Genomic DNA, 9767 nt, shown 5'->3' with positions numbered 1-9767 from the left:
AAGTTAAGCAGTGAATATGAAAATTTGCCCAACACTGAATGGCCACTCATAAGATTTCGCCACCATAATGACACTTCTATTGACCCAACAAAGCTACACTGCACACTAGGACCCCATGTCGATGCAGGCGGAACATACCCACCAGAGCATAACAAACCCACTAACAGCAAATACTTATAACTAGAAAAGCAAGACATGGCCAAGCTAAATTAGAGAAAGAGACGTCCATTCCAGTCATATATTTGAACCATAAGTAAGTACCAGACAAGAAGGAGCCCACGCTCCAGCAAGCACGCCTTCAGCCACGACTCAGAGCAATACTGCAAAACAATGAATCCCGGAGAGAGGTGTTACCAAAAGAGAGGAACCCTGCCGGGAGGAGGAGCCGGAGCTGGAGCGGCGACGGGGAGGGAGCAGCAATGACCGAGCTGGCCAGATTCTCACCGTTCAAGTGAGGAATCGAAGATGCGGAGAGAGAGATTGCCATGGAAACAAGGGATGCGAATGAACAACAACCACCTGAGCGCTCTACTTTTTCTTCTCTTTCTTTTTGGATAAATCGAAGGGGAGGAGGAGCGCTCTACAGCTTGTATCATTCCACAGCCCTGTCCATATGCCCTGCATGACACAATCCCCTAATCACCAAATTGTAAGCGATTTGAGTTGGGCACGTAACCCTTCTCAACATTTCTTCAAAAACCAGAATTGCATTTTCCACATTGCCTTTCTTACAGAGAACCTGAATCATTGCATTATAAGTCGCAACAGAAGGAAGAATTCCCTCTCTAGACATGTCATCAAACACCCTTTTAGCTTTCTTAATCTCACCAATGATGCCGAAACCATGGATCACCATGGTATACGTGACAACATCAATATCACACTTCCTCTTCTTCATCTGCAGAAAGAATTGCAAAGCCTCATCAACCTGGCCAGCTCTAAAGAACCCTTTGAGCATTATATTATAAGTCGTTGAAGTCGGGGTCAACCCCCTATCCACCATCTCCTTCAACACCTCCAAAGCCATCGACGTCCGCTTGATCAAACACCACCCATTCGCAATTATATTATAACTAACACAATCAGCCTTAAACCTCCCGCTGAAAACTTTAAACAACTTGTTGCTAGCCATCTCTACATGTTTAGACTTGCACAGTATATCAAGAATGGTATTGAAAGAGCTCAAATCCTGACGGCAACCGTGCTCGTGCATCGACAAGAACACCTTGACCGCCCTATCGGGCTTGCCGGCGGCGACGTACCTCTCGGCAATGATGGCGAACGTCTTCGGGGAGGGGCCGAGGCGGAGGGACCGCATCCGGGCCACGAGGGCCCACGCGGCCCGGAAGTCGCGGAAGCGCGCGGCGAGGTCGACGGCGTGGTCGAAGGAGGAGGCGGCCGGGCGGTGTTGGGAGAGGTGGGCGAAGAAGGAGAGGGCCTTGGGGGCGTGGTTCCAGAGGCGCTTCAGGGTCCTGTCGACGAGGTCCGGCGTCCATTGGATGGTGGGATCTTGGAGGATTCCGCGCAGGGTTTGAGGGGTGGAGGCGAGGATGGCGGCGGCGATGAAGGCGTCGAGTGGCGGCGCGGGGCGGCGGCGGTTAGGAGTTGGCGGGGGAGGGGAGCGGCGGTGAAGAAGGAGGTGGAGATGGTGGTGGTCTGAGCAGGAGGTCGGTGCAGAAGAGTGAGCATATCTCCGGTTTGGTGAATGGCGCTTCTGAAATGGCCTTTGTTGATTGAGAGTAGACCTGGTCGATCTGCTTGGGCGGACCGGACTTGGTATCAATGGGTCACGTTACTCAAATCCAGCGAGGGTCAGTCGGCCTTCACCCAAATGACCCTTGTCGCATAGATTAAAACGGGCTGTACGGCCCTTGCTGATTTGCTATCGCTCCTTTTTTTTCTTAAAATTTAATTTAATCAATATTTATATTAAAAATCGATTTCGGGCAAGACGATGTGGTTTTGCACATTTATTGTTAAGTAGGCAACTTCGGTAGATCATGTAGGCCAACTTATGCTTAAAAAATGCCACATCGAATTTCTAGCTATCATTGCCAGATTGTCGTTTGATGCACTTTTAGGATTTTTGGCATTTAAGTGTCCACCTATGCCAAATTTGAGCATTTGTGGTGTATTTTGCCCTACATTTTTCTAATCAAATCCGCTTACGAGCTAAGACATGACAAATTTATTGCAATTAAACAAAACAATTTGAAAATTTGACCTTAAATTCAAATTCCCATTCAAACTTTCTATTCACCCGTCTTTTGCTTGTCCAGGTAGATTAATTTTGTCATTTTTGATGGACTCTATAAAAGAAACACAAACTTTCCTTCCATTTTCCCTTGGAAACAAATAGCGACATTAATCCAAAAAGAAAACGTATTGAATTTATCTCCAGTCGAGTCTAATTAAGCAAATACTAAATCGAGTAAATTTTTAATGATTATATATTGTTATCATTTCCTCAGATAAAATTAGTTGGATTTTGATCGAAACACAACAAATTGAAATTTACATGAAAATTTCTTTGCCAGTTTATGCAGCGGACAATTAAAATCCTTTGTTTTATACATTGACAAATAATTTATAGCCCTGGTCTAAATTGAGTTTTACTATCACACCTTGCTTAGAAGCAAAAAGGCAAAAAAAAAAAAAAAAAAAAAGAAACGACTTTTGCAAACTCAATAATAGAGGCCCAAAGCCCCAAAGTAATGGCCCCACAAACAGTACAACGACACAAGTTTGGCAAAGGTAAGTAAAAGTAAAATAGTACAAAACACAACTCACAACTCCCAACTCAAGGGTCGAATTATCGCGCCTGCGGACAAACAACCCTTTAGAAAGTTGGACTTACGGAAATAAATCGCAAGTTTACACATACCAGCCTCACTTACTCCGCGCGCGAGGGTAGGAATTCGATCTTTTGCATGGAAAAGTTCCCATCTTGCATTTTACCTTTTGCCTCTCCAAATGTCATTTCTTTTGCGGGACTCTCATAATCCATCTTCAAAGTGACCCAGGCGGTTGGGTCCCACTCGAACTTGGCCCACCAGTCTTTGTCTCCAGCTATTGAGAAGCTTCCCCTTGTGCTGTTCGAGTCCAACGGCAACTTTCTGAGACCTCGGCACCTATGTATGTGAAATTCCATTCCTTGAGGGAAAAATAGAGTGTCATCGCAAATACTCCTTAGATTTGGAAGATTATAGGTACTTAGAATTTTAAGACATGAGAATAATCTTGAAGTAGCTAATTCCTCTCTTGCAAATCCATCCTCGATTATTTTCTCCATCGAAGGGTTGTTGCTGACTTCCAACTCTCGGAGTTTCGGAGCATGCACAAGCCAAGACAAGTCCAAAAATCCGCAATTATGAACAAAAACTTTAACGAGACTGGGGAAGCAAAAGCAGTTGGGCGCTCGTCCTATCCCTTGAGTAATCTCCATCTTCACGAGCATAGGGCAATTGACTAGTTCAAGCACCTCTAAATGCGAGAAATCACCACTCCCTTTTAATGGGTGGCTTATTGGGATGCTGGTCAAGTCCTTGCAATCTTTAATCCGTACTCTCCTTATGCATCTTTGTAAGGATCGGAATATTTTTAGGGCAAAGAATGATTTTTGCACCCGGATAGATAAGTCGGTGAGATTTTGCATATTCCCTAGTTCCTCTACCACCTTTTCTTCCGTTACTGGACCCGAATGCCACAAGCTGAACACATTTAACGGTAAGCTTGCGATTGCCCCTGTTAGAATTAGGATACTATCATATGGTCTTATATTATCAAGTAGCAACCACCGTAACCGAGTCAAGTTCTTGATTTCCTCGGGCAACTCCTTGATATTAGTGCGTGATAGGTTCAAGTACTGTAGGCTAATCAAATTGCAAATCTCTTTAGGGAATGACTCAATTTTCTCATTGCCAGACAAGTCAAGCACCTTCAAACAAGCCATCATTGACTTGAAAAATCCTCTTGGCACAAGACTCACCTTAGTTTCCCTTACAAACAAAGTTTCGAGTTGGGAACACATAGGTGGTGCTTGGTTGATTTTTGCAATCAAATTTCCCCATATAGATACGTTCTCCGCTTCCCTCCATTTGGAGATCATCTCCGTGGACATGTCTTCTTCGTTCTCTATCACTAGCAACTTGTTCTCCCTTTGCCCGTGGTCACGAACAATCCATGTGGCCATGTCGCGGATAACGTCATGCATCTTTACAGTTTCTTGGTCAACTGGACATCCATCATGATGCTCACTTTCCAATAGACAAGCCCTCTTTAAATCCCCCAAGATAGATGCTCCCTCATCCCGCTTATGATATACATCACCAGTGTCTCCTAACAAGCCCTCTCCAATCCAGAGTTCAATTAGCTCGTATGTCATTATGGGGTAATCCTCAGGGAAGCGACAACAGTAAAGGAAGCAAGCTTGTCGAGTAGTGTCATTTAAGCTATCATAACTGAATTCTAGTATGTGATATACTTCCTCCACCATACCTTGTAGCTTGTGCGGTCTGCTCCTCAATGTTGTTAATGCATGCCTCCACTCACTGGGATTGTCTTTACTGGCCATGGCTCGCCCGACAGTAATAAGGGCTAGTGGCAACCCTTTGCACTCAAGAACAATGTTTTTGGCGAGCTCTTGAATTTCCGGATCAAAATGTGTCGTCGATTTGCCCACATTGTTCTCGAACAATCCTAGGGCTTCTTCAAGTGTCAAGCACTGTACTTCATAGGCTTCGTCAGCTCCCATTTGATGGCATACTGTCTTTGACCGAGTTGTAAATACTACTTTGGATCCGTTCTTGAGACAAGAACGAGGAACTCCGATTTTGGTAAGGTCTAGCCTCGCCCATACATCATCAATCAATAACACAAACTTCTTCTGGGTCAAAACTTCAAACAGATGAATATGATTGGCCCCATTTTCAGACCACTGTTGCCAGATATCATCTTTGATGTGCAGCCCTCTCCTTATGGTGTCTTGAATTTTATCTTCATTCACTTTCCTGGACACCACCACCCAAATAACGACATCGAATCCATAATTTGCACACGAAAGGTCATTGTTGATCCTTTTCATGAGGGTGGTCTTTCCCACACCGCCTGTTCCGTATAACCCAATCACTCTTATTTCTTTTTCGTCCACGAGCCATTTCAACACTTTATTGAAGGAAATATCAAGCCCCACGGTCTCGTCCATAGGCATCATGAGTACTGGAGGAGGAGGCAATGGCAACATAGTGTTAAATTCTTCTTTCTTGAGCTCCCTCGCTTCATTGAGCATTCGATCAACTGTTTTCCCCAACTGATAACCCGACCAGCAGTTTTGTGGAAGACCATGACCGAGACATTTGATTCGGTCACGTTCCCTAGCTTCTCGAAGGACTTGATCTTCCTCACCTAAAAATTTTTGCACCTTCTCTAACCAGTTCGCCACTTCTCTCGTGCGACATACGCCTCCTCCTCCTTCTTCACGTTCCACCCTTGCTTTCACATCTTCGTTCTTGGCATTTAGGTCTTCAGTTTCCATCCGCAATTTGTCGACATTATGTTTCACATTATAAATGTAGCCCAAATGTGTGCTGGCCGAACCCCATAAATATTTGACGAGATCTGAAAGAGGACTTGCGAAATCCATTGGTTCTTTCAGGGATGAGAGATTGAAAAATGGTGTATTCAGATGGGGATAGAGAGTGGGCGAATGGGTGGAGTTCGATAATGGTAGTCATCCCATAAGAGATTGACTTCACAGACTCAATAATAGAGGCCTAAAGTAATGGCCCCACGACACCACGATGATGCAAGTTGGCAAAAATATAAGTAAGTAAAAAGTTCAAAACACGACTGCGGGGCTGAATTATTGTGCATGCGGACAAACAACTTTTTAGAAAGTTGGACTATGGCAATAGAGATTGTAGAGTGTTACTCACGACTTATGTATGGATGTACGCATGCATGTATAACGTATCTATTATCCAATATACCACTAATCCTTGCTTCCGAGGAATTTTAGGATAATGTTAATCAAACATGGTAATATTTTTAAGTACATCAATTCTTTCTTGATTAGGCAGCCTGATTATAATTTTAAGTTCCGTTCGTTTCGAGAAAAAATATGGTGTTCTCGAAAATTGTTTTTCAGGAAGTCGTCTCCTAGGAAAAAAACCATATTTTATAGTGTTCGGCCGAAATTTAAAAATAAACTAAAAAATATTTTTTGCCATTGAATAAGGAAAATCTTTTCCGCATGCATTCATTTTCAATTTTTTTAAAATCGATTTTTCAATTTTTTACCTCTAACATTAGATGATCCTCATCATTTTAATTTGAAATACTAAATCAAATCATATATTCTCGCGAGATGTGAGAATAATCTTTCAAAACACAAAGGTCTCTTTGTAGAGATTCCCCGTGCGAAATGCGAGATGTGAACATTCATACATGCTTTTTGGTTAATGGTCGTACCTGTGAGTTTTCTAATTTTGGCCAACCTGTCACCAATGTGCCGATATTTTACTATAAAATAAAAAATGAGGACAGGACGGCAAAATTTCATATGCATCAATATTATAATTATCGGCGTCATTGTTATTTGGCAAGAAAAGAGAAAAGTCCAAGTATTACATTATTATGCTCTTAACAATGATCCAAGCCGAAAGCAAGCAGCACAAAACAGAAGTTTGTGGACCTACGAAAAAATATTTCTTTGACCAAGGCGGTGAACGCACACCAAGGATAACCTCGTCGACATCGTCGGCAGCCGACGTTCACGTGAAGCCTAAGTGGCATCAGAGGTCGCCCAACCTAAACCATAAACCGCAGCAACGTGATCCAAACGACAAAATACCAACCGCTCACCAAGGTATAAAGAAAAGACCTTTCAAGTTTCCCGTGGGGATGCTTCTCGGTCTTTGGCCCTTGGGGGGTCCCTGTTAGTGATTTGGATTGAATTTTCTTTTTCTTCATATTTCGCCAGAATTTATCTTGACGATGAAATCCTTTTCACAAAAAATCGTTCCTTGATTTTTTTGTAAAAAGAGATGAATTTTTTTAGTGATTCTAGACGTGACATATTAAATTCTAGGAAATAGATAGACATACTTCAATGAAATTTAATCAATATCAAAGTATATAACACTTTACTGAAATTTAAATGACGAAAAAGTATGACAATAGAAAGATACAAAGTAGGACTTTAATCGATGACGAAGATCTGAAAACTACAATTAACATACATATCGAAATTTGATCAGCGACAAATCATCTAAAAAACTATAGTTATGGTACAAGAATTGGAAAATAATAAATAAATAAATAACAAGTTTTTTTGTATTTGTGCATGAGCTATAAAGATACGAAATGGCTATTTAAAGCCTACAATAGATGGTTACAAAAGGAGGTCATACACTTAGGGCGCGTTTGGTAATGTTTTTATTTTGGGGAACAATTTTTGAATTAAAATAGATTTTTTTGTTTCCGTTCCAAGGAACAATTTCTGAGTATAAGAACGCGTTTGGTAAGTACAAAATATTTCTACTCCAGGAATAGAAACGCGTTTGGTAAACTTGTATAATTTTTTGTTTCTTTTAATTTTTTATATTTTTATTATATTTTTCCTTTTTTCCTTTTTCTTTTCTTCTTTTTTCTTTTTCCTTTTTCTTTTTCTTTTTCTTTTCTTTTTCCTTTTTCCTTTTTCTTTTTCTCTTTTTTCTTTTTCCTTTTTCTTTTTCTTTTTCTCTTTTTCTTTTTCTTTTTCCTTTTTCTTTTTCTCTTTTTCTTTTTCTCTTTTTCTTTTTCCTTTTTCTCTTTTTCTTTTTCTGTTTTTTCTTTTTCCTTTTTCTCTTTATGTTTTTTTCTTTTTCCTTTTTCTCTTTATGTTTTTTCTTTTTCTCTTTTTTCTTTTTCCTTTTTCTTTTTCTCTTTGGTCGATCGCTGGCCACCGCCATGGTTGGTGACTGGCTGGGCGACGTCTGGCAAGCTCGTCGGAGCCTTGTCGGAGCCAGGCTAGCCTCCGGCGAGCTCATAGCAAAAAAGAGGAATCTCAAAACAACTTTTGTTCGCCATTACAAAAATTAAGATGTGATCGGATAAGATAAAATAAGAAATCTCATCATTTGTTGGATGGAACTATCTATCGTGTACTATGATGGATATAACCAAAAGCAAAACATGAACACCCATCCTAGGACCATGTTAATGATATCGCATAGTGCAATGTTAATACCCCAATCAAGGGCAATCAACAGATCAGTCGTCGTCCTCTTGCGCACAATCTACTACGTCCATATCCTCATTCTCTTACTTTAGGTTACCTCGCAAGTATTTCCGACGAGATCAACTTACCCAAGATGTCAATTAATATCAATTTAAAGTCCATAAAATTCAAGCGACCTCACTCCCTAGCTAAAGCAAAAAAGACACCTAAAAATCGAGACAAAAAGCCCACGATCCTCCAACATAGACAAAAATGCCATTGATTAACTGTGTTATGTCTTTTAATTTGCCTCTTACAAAAATCCATTCAATTCAAAGATGAAGATACATGCTACTAATATTGATCAAGGAGGTGCCGAAAGATCGCATTTTTTTTTCTAAAAGAGGAGAAATTATATATCCTATTAGAACTTCTATCACCCCTAATCTTGAATTCTTGACTCGAACCACTTAATTGACGTTGCCACATAATACCAACTTTTGAGCGTGATGGGAATTACTAAAGAGAAAAACAAATGACATGATGATACTAACAACTCGCGACATTTCCCTTTGTGCGATTGATTCCGAAATGATCACATCAAAAAAATATCAATTTATCATTTCAAATATTATCTTTGTTCGAGCAAAAGTGTTGTCCAATGCATTTTTAAAATTTCTTAACTAGAAAGTATACATGGTAATAACTTTCGGTTTCCACAAAAGATAGGGATCTATTAGCACGCATAACTAGTCATTTCTACTCTTCATCGTAGTCAGAAAATGGTTTTCACTGTTCAATGCCCAAAATCCGTAGTGTTAAACCTCCACTTTCTCATAGATCGACATGAATTATAGTGGGAACGCACTCAGATTTTAAATATCTTTATTAATATTTGAGTTTACATATCAACTGAAGAGTGAGGTTTTCACTTTCCAGCTTTGAATAATTGGAAAAGTTAAAGCGGGGAAACTAAAGTCGAAGACTGAGCCTTGCTTTAATGGACAGCATATTCATCCCCCCCTCCCCCCTTCTTATATTCATTTCTTTTAGAAGAGGAATCTCAAAACAACTTTTGTTTGCCATTACGAAGATTAAGATGTGATCCGATAAGATAAAATAAGAAGTCATCATTTATTTGATGGAACTATCTATCATGTACTATGATGGATATAACCAAAAACAAAACATGAACACCCATCCTGGACCATGTTAATAATGTCGCATAGTGCAATGTTAACACCCCAATCAGGGGCAATCAACAGATCAGTTGTCGTCCTCTCGCGCACAATCTACTACGTCCATATCCGCATTCTCTTACTTTAGGTTACCTTGCAAGTATATCCGACGAGATCAACTTACCCCAGATGTCAATTTATATCAATTCAAAGTCCATAAAATTTAAACGACCTCACTCCCAAGCTAAAGTAAAAAAGACACCTAAAAATCCAAATAAAATGCCCACGATCCTCCAACATAGACAAAAATGCCACTGATTAGCTAGATTATTGCCTTCTAATTTGCCTCTTACAAAATCCCTTCAATTCAAAAATAAAGATACCTGCTACTA

General features: G+C 40.4%; 2 protein-coding genes across 2 annotated transcripts; both read right to left on the bottom strand.

The window, feature by feature from the left end:
• Positions 1–592: 592 nt before the first annotated feature.
• On the bottom strand, positions 593–2339 carry LOC139883871 (uncharacterized). The gene is made up of 2 exons (XM_071867984.1): positions 2329–2339; positions 593–1772 (listed from the first exon to the last, which is right to left on the bottom strand). The coding sequence occupies exons 1-2, from the start codon at positions 2337–2339 to the stop codon at positions 593–595; spliced, it is 1191 nt and encodes a 396-aa protein (XP_071724085.1).
• Positions 2340–2893: 554 nt separating this feature from the next.
• On the bottom strand, positions 2894–5641 carry LOC139883870 (disease resistance protein RPS5-like). Its single transcript, XM_071867983.1, has one exon. It carries the CDS (start codon positions 5639–5641, stop codon positions 2894–2896), a length of 2748 nt encoding a protein of 915 aa, XP_071724084.1.
• Between the last annotated feature and the right edge of the window lie 4126 nt (positions 5642–9767).

Source organism: Rutidosis leptorrhynchoides, unplaced genomic scaffold (assembly GCF_046630445.1).
Source record: "Rutidosis leptorrhynchoides isolate AG116_Rl617_1_P2 unplaced genomic scaffold, CSIRO_AGI_Rlap_v1 contig464, whole genome shotgun sequence".
Classification (NCBI taxonomy): domain Eukaryota; kingdom Viridiplantae; phylum Streptophyta; class Magnoliopsida; order Asterales; family Asteraceae; genus Rutidosis; species Rutidosis leptorrhynchoides.
This window is presented reverse-complemented; position numbering and strand designations above follow the sequence as displayed.

Coding starts and splice junctions, on each gene's coding strand:
- LOC139883870 (XM_071867983.1), bottom strand. CDS start 5,641: ATGGATTTCGCAAGTCCTCTTTCAGATCTCGTCAAATATTTATGGGGT.